This window comes from Artibeus jamaicensis, unplaced genomic scaffold, assembly GCF_021234435.1.
Source record: "Artibeus jamaicensis isolate MK-2021 breed Jamaican fruit bat unplaced genomic scaffold, CSHL_Jam_final scaffold_1964, whole genome shotgun sequence".
Classification (NCBI taxonomy): Eukaryota; Metazoa; Chordata; class Mammalia; order Chiroptera; family Phyllostomidae; genus Artibeus; species Artibeus jamaicensis.
The window spans coordinates 43,934,554-43,955,787 of NW_026522030.1; the positions used below are offsets into that span (position 1 = coordinate 43,934,554).

At 44.4% G+C, this 21,234-nt stretch overlaps 1 protein-coding gene across 1 annotated transcript; it reads left to right on the plus strand.

Moving 5' to 3' along the window:
• The first annotated feature begins 70 nt into the window (after positions 1 to 70).
• MLANA (melan-A) lies at positions 71 to 18,141 on the plus strand. The gene is made up of 5 exons (XM_037143600.2): positions 71 to 167; positions 1,596 to 1,692; positions 5,730 to 5,826; positions 14,549 to 14,662; positions 18,015 to 18,141. Exons 2-5 carry the CDS (start codon positions 1,616 to 1,618, stop codon positions 18,081 to 18,083), a joined length of 357 nt encoding a protein of 118 aa, XP_036999495.2. The 5' UTR covers positions 71 to 167; positions 1,596 to 1,615; the 3' UTR covers positions 18,084 to 18,141.
• The last annotated feature ends 3,093 nt before the right edge of the window (positions 18,142 to 21,234 follow it).

Below are 21,234 nucleotides of genomic sequence, written 5' to 3' on the forward strand. Positions count from 1 at the left end.
TCACGCCAATTAAGCAATCACAGATGACCCTGCAGAAATCCGAACTCGTGACTCACATGGGACTCGAGACCAGGGTGGGGAAAGAAAGGAAGATTAGGAGCGGAGAAGCAATCTGCACACACAGGTCCCACTACAGAGGCAGGCGGAGGACGATTTCATCCAGGAAGGTAAGGGCATGTGTGTGATTGTGGTCCTATTGTTTCAGAGGAGGGTCTGGGAGATTCTGACGGACTCCTCCGCCCTCCTCCATTGCGTCCTGATGTTGGCCACTAGCAGAATTTCTCCTCCGCATTTGTAATTCTCCAAGTTCTGTAGGTGCACAAAGTCTCCTGGATGCGCTCTCTAGACTGACAAGCAGCAGAGCTGAGGACTGGGAAGGCCCACTTGTGAGCGGCATCGTTCCGTCACTTTAGGGGCTGCTGCTCCTGGTTCACGTGGGGGGAGGGGCATTGGCTGACCCTACCCCCGTTTGCCGAAGCTCTGAACTGGAGTTAGAGGTTTACAAAAACAATTTGACACAGAATTAATTGCATTTTGAGTCTGTGATGTTGAACACAGGGTTCACCTGAGCCAATCAGTGAGTTCAACTGTCATTTCTTTTTTACCACTGGGAAGGGCAAATTACACACGAAATGCCCCAGTGGAAAGGATTCATGTAGTGAATTCCCCTCTCGGCTCTTCCACTTCTCTCCTGCTGTTCTAAACAGGCTCATTAATGTAATTCCATGGGGATCAGACCTTAGAAATCCATGAGAACAATAAGAGGGAAGAAGAATACATAATAGCAAGGAAAGAAACCACTGTTCGTTTTCTAACAAGCACAAGTTAATCATGATCACTGCAGTTTGTGAGCTTTTTGTCTATTTGTATTATTGCTTAAATTTTTGCATTATAATTATATATATAAAACACACCCCCAATTGTTGTATATGTATTTTAACCCCAGTCATGATACATGAACAAGGGAGAAGCAGAAATTGATTTCAGTGGGAGGAACAGTGAACTGTTATCAAAGTCAAGTTGTGGGCATCTTCAGCCTATTTTGGGCGGGGCGAGTGCGGACTAGACCCGGCACCGGTGTGGGGTGTTTTCCTCCGTTGGAAAGTGGGCTAGAGGACGCCGTGCTTGGCTACATGCATTGTTGTCATAGCCTTCTAGTTGTGCAAGGATCAATATCCAATAATACCTTTAGAGGGAAATAACTCCTTTTACTAACCACAGTTTGGGCCCAAGGAAAGTAAGGACTAATAAAAATGCTTTTTGGTTGCTTGTTTCTCTACAGTTTATGTTATAGAGCCCAACTGAAGGCAAATGAAGAGCATTCCCCCCTAAATAATAACTCAACTGCAAAGCATTTGCTCTTCTGTTTTCAGTTTTTTTCTTTGAACTTAATTCTCAGTTGGTGGAAGGGGTTAGCAGCCTGAGCAATTTCCATGCAATGTCAATGAAAGAAGCAGGTACACATTCTCTCACAAAGAGAAACCAGAGGCCCCAGCTGTTGTCAATGGTCACCTAGTGGCAATGTCTTTGTGGGTCTTCATGGAGCGAGGATGCTCCGGATACATTAAATGAAGCCAACATGCTTCTGCTGTTAGGTGTCCTGTGACCCCACAAGATGCCAAGTGAAGAGGCCCACTACGTCTATGGGCACCCGAATAGAGGGCGTGGCCACTCCTACATCACGGCTGAAGGGTAAGTTCAAAACTTTTGCCAATTCAGTCTCTGAATTCCACTGACACACACCTCTCCATAAATCTCTCCAGTGTTTATTTCTCCAGAGGGTAAAAACTGGCAATGAGGTGAGGAGACTCTGGTCCCCCAGGGGCTCACACAAGCTTCTCTGAGGCTGAACAGGTGAGGTGATAGGAATGGCGAAAAGTTGGATCTGGCCCTTTTGGCTGTTAGGCCTTTGGTCTAGGTCCCCAGACTGAAAAACACAAGTCTGGGAGCAGGTTGCCTCTTTCCTCAAGCCGTGTCCTGTCTACTCCTCTCAGGCTCCTGAAGGTGGTCTGCAGACACAACAAAGGTGAGTTGCCAAAGAGCAAGTGAAGCTGAAGGGCAGGTGTGATTCCATTTGTGCCCGACCCCTGGGTGAAGATGGTGGTCAGGACCTTCACATCACCCTTTATCCTATGGAAAAGTGTTTGGTATTATGAATCAATTAAAAATAAGTATTTATATGATTAAGGATGTCTAAGAGCTGAGCGTTGTCTAGCCCTCCCGACATGCTACTCTTTCCTTTGAAAAATATCTTACGATCTAGCAGGAGATTTAGGTACGAGAATAACGTCAGCAGAAGTAAGTGCTGCGATGGGAACATGGGCTGTAGGGACACGCTCTGCCCGTGAGGGAGGGCGCGGCGGTGGGAGGGGAGCGCCTCCCTCTGAGCGGGGACTCCAACAGGACAAACAAGGAACCGGTTTTATTTGGACCGTCTTTTATGTGGTCTGATGACAATTTCCCACAAACCTACTCTCCTCTCCCTCGGGAAAGAACTGTTGACAAATTTGCACTAGAGTGAACTAGCAGGGGCAAGCAAGCTTCAGGCTGGGAACATTTTCTCAAAGAGCCTGTGGAATTTTCTAAAGTCCCTGCATGGTCAACTGAGGGTGGGGGTCGGCAGATGTTCTGAAAAAATGTCCCAAGAGCAGAAGCATACTCTTTGGGGGGTACATTGCACGTGGGGTTCAGTAGGATACTGTTTCAGCTTCTGCATGATGACTCAACAGATTCCACGGCTGTGAAGTTGCAGTAGCGAGAGAGGGCCTCTATCGGTTGAGAGAGCGTAAGTCACCCATGGAACTTGAAGAAGTTCCCTAGTCCCAAGAGACTGATACAGTAGGACTGGGGGTGGGGACCCAGGGTCTGCACTTTAACACACATCTCAGATGACTCTATTGCAGGAGGTACTTGGGTGACACCCTCAGGGCCTCAGACTAGCTGGGTAGAGAGTTCTTCTGATGTGTCTGGCTTGTGCTGGTGTTTTCCGCTCTCAGTCATCCCCGTGGGTGTGTGAGTGCAACGTGACTGTGTGTGCAGAGTGGGAACAGAGCTTCATCTGTGTCATGATGTCTGAGGGAATAACCGCAGACCCGGTGGGCAAAGTCAGAACACAGACATGCTGGGAACTGAATCAGCTGTCTTTAGTCACGAGAGCCCGCTAAACGCTCCATGTGACAGCTTCTCTTCAGGACAGGGTGATATGGCAGGGGAGGCACTGGCCAGGGCATGGGAAACCTGGGTCTGGCCCAGACTCAAGCACTTACTCCCTGGGCGTCTCGGGCCAGTCGCTGTGAAAGTGGCTTCTGCCACTTAACCTGTCGTGCAACCTTAGGCGTTTTACCAGCCTGAGTCTCGGGATATCAGCTGTGAAATGAACTCCGTACCTACCTCAGATGATTGTCATGAGGAGGGAATAGAAGGCTGTGTGCGTGGGGCCTGGCACACACTGGTGCTCAGGGAGTGGTGGAGAAGCCCCTAAGGTAGTGGTGATGCCAATGGATCGTGGTAGGTGTCCACTTCACAGTCTGTGGAGTGGGTGGAGTGGCCTGCATAATTAGCTTAGAGTTTTATCCAGCACTGCCATCCCAGGCTTCTCTCTACCCCTTTGGGAAAAGGAGCCTCGGTCCTCGTGGGTCTCGAGATGAAGGGGGTTCAGTAAGTGGTATTGGGCCAAAGTCTCTCCAGGCAAAGCCTCAGTTAGACCTGTTTCACCTGCAGCCGCTCAATCTCTTATAAATCACCCAGCTCAGCAGAGCCTTTCCTGCAGAGCAAGTCACCGATAAAAGACTGCACCCGCCACCTTGTTGATGTTTTTCATGCTGTGAAGTGGAAAATCAGGCAGATGTCAGCTAATTGACAATGTTATGCAGGGAAAGCAGAGCCCCAAGGCCTGGAAACAGGGGAAGTAGTGCTTCCCACAGGCCACTGGACACAGAGTCCGAAAGGCTGGCGTGGACTCCTGCACTGTGCCGTGCTGCTGAGGAGCAGGCCCTTCTCGGGGTGCTTCGGCTTTGCTCCAGGTGCAGCCCAGACGCTTCTCCCCAGGGCCGAGCCCAGTGCTGGTTCTGCTACTCATCCTTGCCTGGCCAGCTGGGGGTACCTACTAAATATCCACAGAGCGCCCGACTCCAAATGCCATCGGCCTCTCTAACTTGGCAGGCAGACCAGCCAGGCCGGGCCTCTCACCTCGGCCACCCCGGGGCTCCCTTCTGAGACGCCTCTTCCAGGTCACTCAGCCGAGACCAGCGTAAGCAGACACTAACTCCTCTGATCCGGTCCTCAGGGACCTGCACTGCATTCCTGGAGCAAGTGGAGGCCCGGCTGAGCATAAACACAGGACATGTGTCCTACCTGGGTTGGGCTCTGGCATCTCTACGTGACAGTCACAGTCTCGGAGACCTGTAAATCCCGCAGTCCTACTTCCACTCCTTTGGTCAGAGCGTGCCAGCCCCAACCCCCCCCCCCCCCCCCGGCGCCCGTGGCCCACTTGCAAGCTCTCTGCTTCTCTTTCTGACCCGTCCTCGTCCCCAAACCAAACTTGCTCTCTAGTAAATCGCTCATCCCATTATCCTCACTAGTGTCAATGATTCTCAAGAGGTTCGAGTTATATTTTGCTACAAATCTGCATATTTGTAAATAATTATTTTAACAGACACTCAATTGTTCATTTATTTTTCAGAGAGGTTGGTATTATGGGGGAGAGGATGTGAATTTGTAATCAGCCATATTCACTTTTTTATTTTTTATTCATTTGCCCATCCATACAACTGTGTATCCATTCATCCACCCACTTATCTTTAAGAAATATTTCTTAAAACACCTACATGCCTGACCCTTTCTAAGTATTGAGGATACAAATTTTAAAAAAAGACCCCCCCCCCAAAAAAAAAGAGAAATTCCTCTGGGAGCTCTTTTTCCATTTCTAGAAGTAACAGGTAAGCGCACTGCTGGTCAGCACCGTGGGGAGGCCTGTGGGAGGAGGCAGGGTGGGTCACCGTCACTCCGGGAGGAATGATGCTGAGTCTGGGAACTTGAGTATCGTCGGGCAGGTGGAGAGAGGACACGGGCCAGGAGTGAGGTGGCGGGGCCGGGGTGGGAGGAGAAGGCACAAATGCAGTCAAGGGAGAGTCAAGTTCAAATCCTAGCTCTGTCCCATGTAAGACTATCTGCAAGGCACATAATCTCTGCATTTATTTCCTCACTTGTGAAATGGGGATGCTAAGTGCTGCCTACCTTACAGGGTTGTTGTGAGAGTTAAACAAGCTAATGTATCTAGAATGTTTAGCACAGCACCTGGCTTATAAGCAGATGTTAAGTCAATGCTAGTTTCCATTTTCTTCTCATGGACTGATAGTTGGAGAAAATGATCTAAACTAGCCAGCCCAGTGAAAAGATAATTCAGCCTCAATAAACATATTGTCCACATAAGGGTCAGTTGCTACTGTTCAGTTGCTCCTGTACCCAGGAGCTTGGGTGTTTGGGCCCATGGCAGGTAGCACGACTTCTGTTGGCACACACCTGAGGGGTCCTTGAGGAGGTGCTGTCCCTGGACACAAGTGCGGGGGGGTCTGGTGGGTGGCCGCTGTGCCCCGTGTGGTGGGAAATTACTTGGGGACTGGGCGACGCAGTTTTGGATTGACAAAGTCCCTGTGAAGAGAGAAGACCGTTGATCACTGTGTGGAACAAGGCCTCTGTACCAAGGTGAATTTGTCTATTTCTTGGGCCAGGTTCGCAGGGATTGGCATCCTGACAGTGATCCTGGGGATTTTGCTGCTCCTTGGCTGCTGGTATTGCAGACGACGAAGTGGATACAGGAGCCTGAAGGTTGGTAAAGCGCCCATTGCTGGGATCCTTCCAGACCCAGAACCCACTTCCCTTCTGTTGCTGAATTGCTGGGCTGCAACATTCCCATGGTCGCCTCTAGCTCTGACTCCTGGTTCTGGTGAATCTTTTTCTACACTGTACTCCTTGCAATTCTCCTTGCAATGAGGAACTTGGCTGCTCTTCGGTTCCTCTCAGAGCAAACCTGAGTGATGGCTGTGTGTGTGGCCAAGCACCGACAGTCTGTGGGGCACAGGGCAGGGCTCGCGGTCACCTTGCACAGTCAACAGCAGCGTATGAGACACGCGAGGCCCACCAGCTCTTCTGGGGATTCTCACTGCCTCTGTTACGCCACTTAGCGGCTACTCCTCTCACCTTTGCCTCTTCACTCCTTTCCTCTCACGTTGCCTGGGAATTCTTCTGACTCTGCTATACCCGGCAACCCGGTGCACCTAGAAGCCATCTAGCATCAATGCAACAAAGTAACTATTCACTCCTCAGCAGCCAAAGGACCACCAGGTTTTTAACAGGCTCCATCTTCCTTTGATGGCGAAGTGATTTTAATAGCATATATATTTTTTCCTTACCATACAGCCAGAAAGCTAACACAATCCAGTCTTGGGGCAGCAGGGTCTTCCACAAATGGGAAACATCAACTGAGTCTCTAAACAATAGAACCTACAGGTTTCAGAAACCTCAGTTTATTTTTAAAATTAATTAATTAATTATTTTTAGAAAGAGGGGAAGGGAGGGAGAAAGAGGGAGCGAACCATTGATTGGTTGCCTCCTGCATGTTCCCAACTGGGGACTTGGCCCATAATCCAGGCATGAGCCCTGACTGGGAATTGAACCGGTGACCTTTCAATTTGCAGGCTGGCACTCAATCTACTGAGCCACACCAGCCAGGGCTCTCTCTCTGTCTCTATCTGCTACCACTCTTTCCCTCTCCTCTCTCTCTTGTTATTACAGATCTGAAAGCTTCTGAGGTTGATAAATAATGGAAAATTTATCTTTACAACAGATGTTGGGAAGTCCCAATCCTCGTTCAGGAGCACTTCATTCAGAGGAGGTGCCGAGACAGAGGGGAGGCCTGGGGTGGGACGCCATGGCCCCTGGTGTGGGAGGGGAAGGTGAAAGCTTAGCTGCAAATTCTCCCCGTCCTTCCTGGGAAGCTTGGGCGGTCCCGTGTGTCCCTTTCCTCATACCGGTCTTGCCAGTGTTTCAGATACAAACCATGCAAGACAGGGTGCATTTGGGGCTGACAGACCCATCGAGCAGCCGCCCTCTCGTGTGTTGACATTTCGTGGGAAGGAGAAGTTGCTGAGTCTTAATAAGACTCCAAACCAAGTACCACAGGAAAGCCTTGGATTAGGAGGTCCAGGATGGGACTCCTACTCATAGGACGCTTCTCTGTGGCCATCTACAACACGATGGGGCGTGGGGGTGAGGGAACCTGTGCTCTCTACCACAGAATTCCTCTTGTACCTCTAGCATGGGGCTGTGACATTGTCTTGTAATTGGCTATTTATGTTTTGCCTCTTCTACCTCTTCTCTTTCCTCCATTTTAAACAGGAATGGAAAATATTTCTTGTTTTTTAAAGTAAATGACTTTTTAAAAAATGATTTTATTTATTCTTTAACTTTTTTAGGCAGAGGGGGAGGGAGAGAGAGAGGGAGAGAAACATTACTATGTGGTTGCCTCTCATGTGCACCCTTTTGGGCACCTGGCCTGCAACCCAGGCTTGTGCCCTGACTGGGAATAGAACCAGCAACTCTTTGGTTTGCAGTCTGGTGCTCAATCCACTGAGCCACACCAGCCAGGGCTAAACAATTTTCTTATTCATCTTTGTACTTCCACTGTCCAGCACAGTGCCTGGCACATAGCAGTCACTCAGTTGTATGGCATCAGGTTTTGGTCTTATTGTCTGCCGTTGACCTGCTTGGTGCCCTTAGTTTTTAATTCCTCTAAGCCTCATTTGCTCTGTTCTATACCTAGGTACATGATATAACATGGTATATATCAGTTTTTATTTAATATATATATATATTTTTTTCTATCCCCGGCCGGTATGGCTCAGTGGACTGAGTGCTGGCCAGTGAACCAAAGGGTTGCCAGTTTGATTCCCAGTCAGGGCACATGTCTGGGTTGCAGGCCAGGTCCCCAGGGGTGGGTGTGTGAGAGGCAACCACACATTGATGATTTTCTCCCTCTCTTTCTCCCTCCCTTCCCCTCTCTCTAAAAATAAATAAATAAAATATTTAAATATATATATATATATATTTTCTATATAGTTTTTACTCATTCTATGTACGTAAAAAATCACAATAATTTAGCTTTTTAAGGAGTAACAGTTCTACAATCTCATTATGTTGGTATCAATTTCCTAACTGCCCACAATTGCTAGCTAGATGATACTGAGCAAAAGGACAACTTTTTTCTTTCCTTTCTGCTTCAACACTCTCATCTTAAACTCATTTAAGAGTAACAGAGAGGGTCTTAACATTGTGGGCTTAGGCACTGTGAACATTTTGCTTGGTAAGGTTCAAATTCAACTTATCATGTCTCCATTACTCTAGGTCTACATCAGTGATTTGCAGTTTCTGGAATTTTTATGTTTATATTCCCTGATTCCTGACTGTCTAAAAATGCTCTCTGTCATTTATCTATTTTTTAAAAAAATATTTCACTTATTTATTTTTAGAGAGAGGGAAGGGAGGGAGAAAGAGAGAGAGAAAGAAACATCAATGTGTAGTTGCCTCTTGCACATCCCCTACTGAGGTCCTGGCCTGCAACCCAGGCATGTGCCCTGAATGGGAATTGAACTGGTGACACTTTGGTTTGCAGGCAGGCACTCAATCCACTGAGCCAGGGCTCTGTCATTTATTTTTAAAATTAATACCAAAATCTCATTTTGAGACTTTCATATCTCCTGAAATGCCAGTTTTGGAATCAGCAGTCTAAGAAATGCAGGCAAAATTATGTAAAATAGTGCATTAAGTACTGCATTTAATTACATAATTACCTTCCAGTCTCTCTTTGGTGATTCTACTTTCATTTTAAAACAGAAGTACATGAATGACAATAAAGCAAGTTCTGGATATTTGAGTTACTCCATCTTTAACAACCCTCATTGAGCTTTAAAATACCTATTTTCCCACTTTCACTGAACATGGAATGGTATCAGGGTTGGTTGGAATGAAGATCTCTTAAAATTTCTCTGTTGGCTAATAATTCTCCTTATTTCTGGAAAACATCTTTTGAAGAGAAAGACTGCTTTTTCAGCAATATGTTCTTTCAGGAAAATGATTTGCAAGGCACTGGAAGTTGGTTTTTGTATTTACCAATTTTACTCTTTTACTTAAAAGTTAGAACACAATGCTTTTGATTCTTGGAGAGAATTTCGAGGCCCCTGCAGACAGCTCAGTTTATGCTCACGTCTCCTCTAGTTCTGTTTCTCAGAGCATGGTCAGGGGGTCCTGCACAGGAACCACCGGGGCTTCTTGCTAAAATGCAGATTCCAGGACCAGCTCTGGTGGTGAGAACCAGGAACCAGGAACCTGCATTTTGAGGTGCGCACTGTGGCAGGGGAGGGAGTTAAAACACAAAGAAAAAGAATAAAAGTGATAATTGATTAAAGGTGAAGAACGCATTAAATGTCTTTTCTGAGGTGTATCTCTGGGAGTTGGGGAGGGGACCAGAACCTCCCAGTGTCCTCATGTCAAGATTAAGGTCCTTGTGCATATATATCCTTATAGGAGGTGAGCCAGAGTTTAGGAAAACAACTCCTTTTTTTTTATCTGTTATTTATTTATTTGTTTGTTTAATGGATTATATGCTATTACAATTCTCCCATTTCTTTCTGCCCTTTAGTCCCCTCTGCCCTGTATCCTCCCACCCTGCAGCACCCCTCCGCCTTAGTTCATGTCCATGGGTCCTACACATAAGTTCTTTGGCTTCTCCGTTTCCCATACTATTCTAAACCTCCCCCTGTGTGTTTTGTACCTACCATTTACGCTTATTCTCTATATCTTCCCCCCATTCTCTCCCCTCTACACACCTGCTGATAGTCCTGCATGTGATTTCTATTTTTGTGATTCTCTTCCTGTTCTAGTTATTTGCTTAGTTGGTTTTTGTTTTGTGTTTTTTAGGTTCAGTTGTTGATAGTTGTGAGTTTGTGGTCACTTAACTGTTCAGTTTTTGACCTTCTTCTTTTTCCTTAGATAAGTCCCTTTAACATTTCATATAATAAGGGACTGGTGATGATGAACTCCTTTAACTTGACCTTATCTGGGAAGCACTTTATCTGCCCTTCCATTCTAAACGATAGCTTTGCTAGGCAGACTAATCTTGGATGTCGGTCTTTCGATTTCATGAGTTATAGCCCCTTCTTGCCTGTAAGGTCTCTCTTGAGAAATCCGCTGACAGTCTGATGGGAACTCCTTTGTAGGTGACTGTCTCCTTATCTCTTGTTGCTTCTAGGATTCTCTCCTTCATTTTAATCTTGGTTAATGTAATTATGATGTACCTTGGTGTGTGCTTTCTTGGGTCCAACTTCTTTGGGATTCTGAGCTTCCTGGACTTCCTGGAAGTCTATTTTCTTTGTCAGATTGGGGAAGTTCTCCTTTCTTATTTCTTTAGATAACTTTTCAATTTCTTGCTCTTGTTCTTCTCCCCTTCAGGCCTTGCTAGTATCCTCTCTGCCCCAGGCTGTCTCTGCCCCTCCTACTGGTTTAGATGAATGTTTCTTCTTTAATCCCATGCAGTTGTCAGAGTTCCATGCAGTTCAATTTTCTGGCAGTTCTCCTTGTTTTTTGTTTTTAAATCTGTTGTTATCCTTCTTCTGGTGGTGCAGGGAGGTACAGTGTATCTACCTACACCGCCATCTTGGCCGGAAGTCAGGAAACTGCTTCTTTACAGTTTGCATACTGTGTAGTTATCAGCCCAATCTGTGTCTGGCCTCATGTAACTGATGTTCCAAATACTTTCCCACCCTTGGAAACCTGCCTTGGTACCCTGACAGACCTCAACAATCAGCCACAGTCCACAGGCAAGCCTGGAGAGCCACTGCTCACCTGTAAGGCAGCCCTGTTCAAGCCTCCCTCAGCTGAGGCCACAGAGCACATGCTGGATTTGGCTCACAGAGATGTTTGGGCCTGTGTTTTTAAGAATTGAATTAGATGCTAACATTTGAAATAACCAGAACAGGAACAGAATCAGAGAAATGGGCATCACACAGAGGGAGTTCAGTGGGGAGGGGGAAGGGAGGAATAGAGAGGAAAGGTGCAGGGAAGAAGAAGCATAATTAGTAGGCATAAATAGATGGGGATAAATAAAAAATGGTATAAGAAACAGAGGACTCAGGGGACTTCCGCCAAGATGGAGGTATAGGTGGATGTGCCGTGCCTTCTCACACAACCAAGTTTAGGGACAACTAAATATGAGCATCAGAAAACACAACCAGAACACGGAAAATTGAACTTTTCAGAAGTCCGGTAACAACAAATTCTTCAGCCCGACCAGTAAGGGGCGAAACTGGCGTCTCGTGAGGGGTGGCACAGGACTCCGGTCGGACGGACCCAGGCGCGGAATCCAGACGCGCGAACCCAGACGCACGGGTTCCAAACCCAGGATTGGACCTAGTGAGCGACCGAGCGACCGAGCAACCCACCGGGTGAGCGACTGCTGAGGAGACAGTGGGGAGGCGGTGCTGCGTGTTGACTGCGGTTGCCTATCTGTGGGCGAGCGGACAGGCGAGGGAGTGGGCGCTTGGACCGGGCCCGGCGGTCCCCGTGGCTTGCGGCAGTAGAGGGCGCCGCCATTTCCCCGCTCTGACCACGCCCCCACATACAGCGTCACAACCCAGCGACCTGGGAGTCCAAAGCGCCGCTTCTCACATTTAAAGGGCCAGAACAGACCAAAAATGTCGCAGGAAGACCTCAGAGCCCCAGAGATAAATCTAAGCGACGAAGAAATAGCAAAACTCTCAGCCGCACAGTTTAAAACACTGGTCATCAGGTTCCTAACAGATCTGGTGGATTATAGCCACAAATTAGAGAAACATATGAAGGCTAAACTAAGGGAAATGAATGGAATTCCACAGAAAACCCATAGAGATGAAAAGGAAACTGGGACTCAAATCAATGAAGTGGCCCAGAAGAAAGCAAATAATGGCCAAACAGAAAAGAGTCAAGGAGCAAGAATTCAAAGAAATGAGGAGAGTCTTAGGAACCTCCAGGACATCTTTAAACGCTCCAATATCCGAATTATAGGGGTACCAGAAGGGGGAAAGACACAACCACCAGTGGAAAAATTATTTGAACAAATAATAAAAGAAAATTTCCCCAATCTGGCAAAGGAAATAGACTTCCAAGAAATCCAAGAAGCTCAGAGAGTACCAAAAAAGTTGGACTCAAGAAGAAACACACCAAGGCATATCATAATTACATTAGCCAAAATTAAAATGAAGGAGAGAATCCTAGAAGCAGCAAGAGCTAAGGGGACAATCACCTACAAAGGAGTCCCTATCAGACTGTCAGCAGATTTCTCAAAAGAGACCTTACAGGCAAGAAGGGGCTGGAAAGAAATATTCCAAGTCATGAAATCTAAAGACCTATAACCAAGATTGCTCTATCCAGCAAAACTTTCATTTAGAATGGAAGGACAGATAAGGTGCTTCTCAGATAAGATCAAATTCAAGGAGTTCATCATCACCAAGCCCTTATTATATGAAATGTTAAAGGGACTTATCTAAGAAAAAGAAGTTAAAGAAACATGAACAGTGAAAGAACAACAAGCTCACGGTTATTAACAACCACACCTAAAACGAAAGCAAGCTAAAAGAACAGCTAGATCAGGAGTGGAAACATAGAAATGAAGATCTCAAGGAGGGTTAGCAACAGGGGAGTGGGAGGAGGAGATGGGGGGAGAAGGTACAGAAAATAAGTAGCATAGACAGTAGATAGAAAATAGATGGGGGGGGCAAGAATAGCATGGGAAATATAGAACCTAAAGGACTTGGGACACATGGACATAAACTAAAGGGGGGTAATGGTGGGGATGGGGGGCAGGGTGGAGGGGAATGAAGGGGGGAATAGAACAACTGTAACAGCATAATCAATTTTAAAAAATAAATTAAAAAAATTAAAAAAAAAAGAAACAGAGGACTCAAACAACTTATATGTACAACCCATGGACATGAACTAAGGCACGGGGAATGCTGGAGGGTTGGGAGAACAGGGAGGAGGGGAGATTAAGGGGGAAAAATTAGGAAAACTGTAACAGCAAAATCAATAAAAAACACTTAAAATAAAATAACATTTTACATAAAACCTTGATTTATAGTTTCTTTTTCAAAAAAGCAAAAGATCTGGGAAGAACTGGCAGCTATACAGTCTCCTTAGATGGAATATACAATCCCTCTTTCCCTCTGCCGGCCCCCACTGGACCCTCTTGATTCCCTTTTGCATTACCTGCCTGGTCCCTCTAAGTATTTGAGTGTAGCTGAGTTGCCCAGCTGTAGGCAAGAAGGTGCGTTATCTCTACAGCAGTGGTTGTTGGTGTGGTTCCGGACCAGCAAAATCATGGGGGAACTGTTAGAAATGCAAAGTTGTGGCCTCACCCCAGACGCACTGTGTCAGAAATTCTGGGTGTGGGCCCAGAAATGTGTTTAACAGGCCCTCCAGGTGATGCTGATGCGTGCTACAGTTTGAAAACCACTGTAGTAGAGAATTTAACAACAATAAAAAAAGCAACCAAAGTCTGTTTTTTGTTATCATGAGATGCCAGCAATTTTAACAGTCAGTGATGCAATACCCCACCTCACCCAGGTGAACCGCTTCAGCAGTCTCCACTTTGGTTTGCGTCTCTGTCTTGTACAAACTGTTGTCATTCTATTCTAGGGATGAAGAGCATCATCCTCTAATCCTATGCAAAGCACTAAGCGTTTACCTATCCTCCCTGCAATAACTCAAGGTGCATCACAGCCTTAGACTGACTTGTCATTATTGTTGCAACCTGACTCAGGGCTGCAGCCAGAGCATTTCTGTCACAGTATATGCGTTCATAGTGTTTAAGATATTCTGCTGTCCTTGTGGGAGAGACAGAAATAGAGTATTAAATCCCTGGTGTGACGTTGTCAAATGCCTGTCCCCAATGTTCTATCAGCTCCTGCCTCACCAGCTCCGATCTACTCCTCTTGCAATCATTCTGAGGTTCATTTTTTTGTTTCACTCTTTTTCTCCTTCCCTTTAAAAATATTCATTAACTAATGTGTGTCAGGCACTGTACTATGTGTTTTGCCTTCAGTTAACTCCTCTAACATCTCTGAAAGGTAGGCAATGTTATTTTCATATTACAGATGCAAAAACTGGAATTCAGAGGGAACACAGAGTATGTGCCACAATCAAGATTAAAACCCATTCTTTTTTAAAAAAGATTTTATTTATTTATCTTTAGAGAGGGGAAGGGAGAGAGAAAGAGAGGAAACATCAGTGTGTGGTTGCCTCTCACACACCCTCAATGGGGGACCTGGGCTGCAACCCAGGCATGCGTACTGCCTGGGAATTGAGTGGGTGATCCTTCAGTTCCCAGGCTGGCACTCAATCCACTGAGCCACACCAGCCATGGCTAAAACCCATTCTTAAAAAACATCACCTTCTTTCTCATTTCTTTAATGGACTCAATTATTTCTTCTCACCCACTGACTTTTGTGAATTCACATTACAGGACAAAAGCTTTTATGCTGGTACCCAAAACACCTTAACAGGAAGATGTCTGTCCAAGGGATCTGGTCCACAGGACAGCAAACTACCTTTTCAGGAGAACAACTATGAACTTGCGGTAGGTTCAGATCCTGCGAGTATGTGAATGTATTTAATGCTATTGAACCATACACCTAAAAATGGGTTAACATGGTAAATTTTGTGTTATATCTATTTACCATAGTAAAAAATAATAAAGGTAAAAAACAAGGGAAGTCCAGAGATTTTCTTTCTTTTTGTGTGTGTTTTAAAACAGCATTTATTGATTTCACAGGGTCTGTAGGTCAGGATTTTGGGTGTGACTCATCTAGGTAGTCTGTTTCATGGTCGGTCACATGCCGAGATCAAGGTAGGCTATAGTCATCATGAAACCAGAAAAGCCGGTGTTCATGCTGCCTGTCTCCTAGTAGACACAATAAGCAGAGACAGAGATTGAGTCTTTTTAAAATAATCTATTTTATTAATTATGATATTACAGTTGTCCTATTTTTTTCTCCCCTTTATTTCCCTTTGCCCTGCAACTCCCTCCCACCAGCATTCCCCCACCTTAGTTCATGCCTATGGGTCATACATATAAGTTCTTTGGCTTCTCCATTTCCCATACTATTCTTAACCTCCCCTTGTCTATTTTGTACCTACCATTTATGCTTCTTATTCCCTATACTTTTCCCCTCATTTGCTCCCCTGCCCTGACCCACTGATAGTCCTCCATGTGATGTCCATTTTTGTGATTCGGTTCCTGTTCTAGTTGTTTGCTTAGTTGGTTTTTGTTTTTGTGGATTTTTAGGTTCAGTTATTGATAGTTGTGAGTTTGTGGTCATTTTATGATTCACAGGTTTTGATCTTCTTTTTCTTAGATAAGTCCCTTTAACATTTCATATAATAAGGGACTGGTGATGATGAATTTCTTTAACTTGACCTTATCTGGGAAGCACTTTATCTACCCTTCCATTCTAAAGGACAGCTTTGCTGGGCAGAGTAATCTTGCATGTAGGTTCTTTCCTTTCATGACTTTGAATACTTCTTTCTAGCCCCTTCTTGCCTGCAAGGTTTCTTTTGAGAAATCAGCTGATAGTCTTATGGGAACTTTTTTATAGGTAACTGTCTCCTTTTTTTCTTGCTGATTTTAAGATTCTTTCCTTATCTTTCATCATGGTTAATGTAATTATGATGTGCCTTAGTGTGTGCTTCCTTGGGTGCAACTTCTTTGGGGACTCTCTGAGCTTCCTGGACTTCCTGGAATTCTGTCTCCTTTGCCAGATTAGGGAAGCTCTCCATTGTTTTTTAAAAATAAGTTTCCAGTTTCTTGCTCTCCCTCTTCTCATTCTGGCACCCCTATGATTCAGATGTTGGAACATTTAAAGTTGTCCTGGAGGTTCCTAAGCCTCTCCTCACTTTTTTGAATTCTTGTTTATTCACTCTGTTCTGGCTGAATGTTTATTTCTTCCTTCTGCTCCAAATTGCTGATTTGAATCCTGTTTTCCTTCCCTTCACTGTTGTTTTTTTGTACATCTTCCTTTATTTCACTTTGCATAGCCTTCACTTCTTCTTCTATTTTGCAACCATATCCAACCATTTCTATGAGCATCCTGATTACCAGTGTTTTGAACTATGCATCTGATAGGTTGGCTATTTCTTCATAACTTAGTTCTATTTTTTGAGTTTTGATCTTTTCTTTCATTTGGGCCTTTTTTTTTTTTTTTTTTTTGCTCTCAGTCTTCCTGTTACAGAGTAAGGGGAAGAGCCTTAGGTATTTGTCAGGGCAGGGCAATTCACATGGCTGCATTGTGGTGCCCCATGTTGGGGAGGGGTCAGAGAGGGAGCAGTGCTGCATGCTAGGCTCTTGGCTGGCTTTCAATCACTTCCCCTGCTGCCCACAACCAAATTGGGCCCATCTGGTGCTGATTCCTGGGTGGGTGGTTTTGTGCACATTCTAGGACTCTGTGGGTCTCTCCAACCAACTCTCCTGAGGCTGGGAGTTTCTCCAGTGCCACAACACCCACAGATTTTTACTACCAGAGGTTTTGAGGCTTTGTTTTCCGATGCTGGAACCCTGGTTCATGCGATGTGTCTCACTCCCCAGTTTTAACTCCTGATTTATTCACATGCAAACGTGGGACTGCCTGGTCCTCCAGCTGTCACCTTGCCACAATTCCTCTCCCTCTCTGCTGCCCTTCTCTGCCTCTCCTACTAGTCTGGATGATGTTTCTTCTTTAACTCCTTAGTTATCAGACTTCCACACAGTTTAATTTCCTGACAGTTCTGGTTATTTTTTGTTTTTAAATTTGTTGTCCTTCTTTTAGTTGTGTAAGGAGGCAAAGTGTACCTATGTATTCCCCCATCTTGGCTAGAAGTCTATTTTCTTAAATTGTGTTCTCTTGTACCCAGATTTTCCAGGGTCAATAATAAGGGCTTTATATATAGGATCCAAAGGAAGAACTTGGTTCTGGATACAATATCCTTTTTTGTCTTATGTTTTTAGTATATTTGTCTATGTCCTGAACATACCTGTATCTAAGGAAAAAAATAAAAGACCTTTCATTAATTGTATAGAGCTGTGCTGTCTAATAAGGTAGCCACCAGCTACACGTGGCTATTGAGTACTTAAAACATAGTAGTTTCAATTGAGATGCGTTGTACTATCTACCAGATTTCAAACACTTAGTATGAAGCATATTGAGTATGTGTTCAAACAGTAATATTTTAATATGTGAGGTTAAATGAAACGTATTATTAGGATTAATGTTCCCTACTTCTTTTTCTTTTTACTCGTGGCTATTAGAAATCTTACAGTCACATGTGCTCTGTTTCTATGGACAGTGCAGGTGTGAGTGCGATGTATGTATGATAATGGTTGAAGGCACTGACCCTGGGACAAATTACTGAGTTTGTTCTTAGCTCCACACTTACTAGTTGTGTGACCTTGGGCAAGTAAGTGACTTAACTTCCCTGTACCTTAGTTTCCCAACCTGTAACATGAAAATGCTCCTAGAATTCCTGTGAACATTAAATGAAGGCCTGACATGTTTGTGCTCTGTTGATAGCAGCAGTGGCCTTTAGACATAACTGCAAGGAGTTACCTATATGGTAAAAATGCAGTGTATTTAATGTCTGTAAACAGGGTCCAACGTTTCAATAGTTAGGGCTTGGGGCTTCTATTGACAAGGATATTCCAGGCGTATACCAGTTTTTGAGATTTTGGGAAGCCCCTTCACCCTATTTTTTTCTGTACTTCTGGCCCCAACAATGTTTCAACACACTTGTGAACTTTAAAAATCATTACCTTGCTGGGTGGAAATTAGATGTGGGCACTTAAGTTTCAGTCCAGAGCAGAAGTATAAATATGATGCTACCTATGATGACTTACTGGCTTTCCCAGAAACATATGCACTGCTGCCAGGCCCATAACTCTCCCTTTCTCACTCCCACAGGTTCCCAATGCTCCGCCTGCCTATGAGAAACTCTCCACACAAGCGGCGCCACCACCTTACTCTCCGTGAGAGCCAGCGAGGCCCCTGAGAGCTGCTGAGACGATTTCCCTCATGCTTTGGATTACATTTAACATGGACATTTAGTATTTTGCTCCAGAATGCTGTAGAAACACTGCATACAATCTCTAATAATAAGCTTAGTGTTACATTTAGTAGGTCAACTAGCAATACTAACTGAGGAAATGATGAAAAATATCAAAATGGAAAAGCTTTGTCAATAAATGTTGTAATGCATGATACTGCTTGTACCAGTAGCAATGCTAATACATCTGTGGTGTTATTTCTGGTTGAATAGAATTTAAGTGTGTGTTTTGGGACCATTCAATTTCTTTTTAGTTGAAATTTCACCAATAACTAACAAACTATTATTCTGCTTTTGGAAGGAGCAACTTCTTGAACAAACTGAACTCTAACAGGTAAGTTTGTGCTATGGAGCACTCACAAAGGATAACTTTACAGATTTAAGACCAAGAGCTGATTGATGTACCAAATCATATAGTCAGACTGATCTGATCAGGAAAGTGTCAGCAATGTCTTTTTGTGTTCCATGATGCTACAAAACATACTGCAAAGATCCTCTTAAGGTATACAGTTCTAATTGCATTTCATTTCAGGGCTCAGTGTTATCATAATTAATGACAAGAATTTTCCGTTAAATCCGAAAGTGGTATCAGAATTTAAATAGGTGAAAGCTACTCTAGTTAAGTTTGTCTGATATTTTGCCTTAAATGTGACAGTGGCAGTTTAGCTCCTGTGGACCCCCAAATCCCTCAAAAGAGTATACAGAAGAAATCATAAAGGACCAGAGATTCCCAAAGAGTGTTATCATTTGCTCGCAACATTGTAATTTTTTTGTTGTTGACATCTACATATCATGTATACTATTATTTATCTAATATTTCTCTTTCAGTCAGCTCATTTAAAAAATTTGGCTTACATGTGTACCACCACACTAAATGGAAAATCAGTATCATTTTCTGTAAGTAGAGGACAACTGTAAACATAAAGATAATGAAAGTATTTTTATTAAAAGGTAGGAGGATACTGATGGTTGCAGAAGGCTATCAGCCTAAAACCTGCTCTCCTTATTAAAGAACCAGATTAGCAAGAATCAGAGAAAAGCTTTTAACATAATTAAAAGGCTTGCAAGAGAAAGAAATTACTTTCTCAATGTGTGACTCAGTATTCTCTTATGCTGAGTCAGTAAACCACCTACAATTGTCTTGTGTCATTGGAAACATCAGGGTAGCCTAACTGCAGCATTTTCTATAAAAGACAAGATTGCACTGAAGAGAAAAAATAAATCTGGTTAACAGAAACTTGTACACACATTGAAGAAAATGGCCACAAAATGCTAAAATACCTCTGTCCTTTCTCTGTCCAGTCTTACCACTTAAAATAAGCTCTGTCCCTTCCCTTTTCAAACAAATAAATGAGTTCTAAACCAAGTAAACTCCATCAGGCATTTGGCCAGCTCCTTTCTTCATTGAAAGGCTTAGTCTGAGCCTTTATCATCCACATTTACAGAATAACTTGTGGCTTGAGCCCTGGACCCCTCCAAGATCCCCAGACCATCCATCATCCAATGAGCATTCTCTCCTTCCCCATGGAAAAGTCCCTTTTCACAGTTCCTCAAGGCAGTGTCCTGGGTAACAGGCAAGGAGGGTTGAGCTGAGTTCGCCAGGGAAAAGCTAGAATGAGATTTTGTTTCAAGGAATTTAAGGTGTCAGATGCAGCCAAAAGTAGGACCTGCTCCCTACCCAGAGGCAGCCACACTTTTGGAAATCATTCCCTGGACTGGAGACCAATTTTGGAAGAACCTTGGGATCTGGGAGCTGAAGACTGCAGGATCACATGGTGGAAGGAGCCTGGGTCACTGAGACACCACTGAAGGAGAGAATCGTCCACCTAGGAATGCTTGGATTGAATGAAGACCAACTGGCCCCAAAGAATATCCATAAACCGTTAAGACACTGCCAAATCTGACACTGAAATTCAGGGCTGTTAGTTAACACTTCTGTTGAGGCCCTTCAGTGCTCTAACCCTGCCCACCTGGACTGAACAAATGGGGGCTACAGGGGTGCCTCCAGGGGAAGGAGATCCCTGTGACCTTTGCAGGCAGGATCAGGCTTCCCTCCTGCCAAAGGAAGCTTGAACTCAGGAGAATGAGCCTCCCCAGTGCCCTGGGCACAGGAGTCCTCCCCTGCAGGCTGCTCACCAAAAAGCCTGACATGCTCGAGGGCACAGTGGTAATGGCATGGCACTGCTTTGACCTCATATGCTTCCTGGAGGATCACGTCAGGACTAGCGTGGTCACAGCTCACAGCCTCAAGTCATCTGCGGCATTTTTTTACCTGTCCAAATTCACTGGATACGTAAAATTGCTTTCCATTTGTGCAGTGAGCTCTGTGTTATAGAACCTGGTCTTCACCAGGTGTCACGTATGGTCTGATGCTTGATTCAAGCCCCAAGTCTCTAAGGTTTTCCCTAGCAGGTTCTAATATGCACTCTGATTGTAAAGAGAGTAAACAGCAGGTAAACTTGAGGGAAAAAGAGCTAGTCCAAAGATTTGCTGCCTGGGTTAAAGTCAGTGAGTTTAGACTGACTATACAAATCAGTGAAGCCCCCAAGTCACCTCCAGTGAAGACCAGTGCTCTGAAGTTATAAACACTGACTTAGGTAGCACTTATAAATCTGGATAGATCCACTTGTCATTTGAGAATATTACAGAACTTTTCCAAAAAATCCCCCCCCCCCGCCCAGAAACCAGCGAGGCTCTTAAACCTTCATTTCATGGCTTAACTTTAAGGATTGACACAGTTTTGGAAATGCATTAAAATTCCTCGATCTCAAGTTATTGATGACAGAACATCATTAAAATATCTTAGAAGAATATAGAACAAATTCAGAGGGAAATCATGGATGGTTTGGATAAAAGCACTCATTTTGAAGAAAGCCTAAAACTGCCATACAAGAAGCTGGAAAAGTAAAAGTGCGGGAAATAAACAGAAACAAAAGATGCTTGACAATTTGAAAACACAAATGAGAGTCTTTAAATGATAGAGAGAGCCCCTTAAAATCTCTGAAATAGTACTGATGAAAAGTCTGCCTGCTTTATTTTTCAAAAAGATTTTTACTTATTTATTTCTAGAGAGAGGGG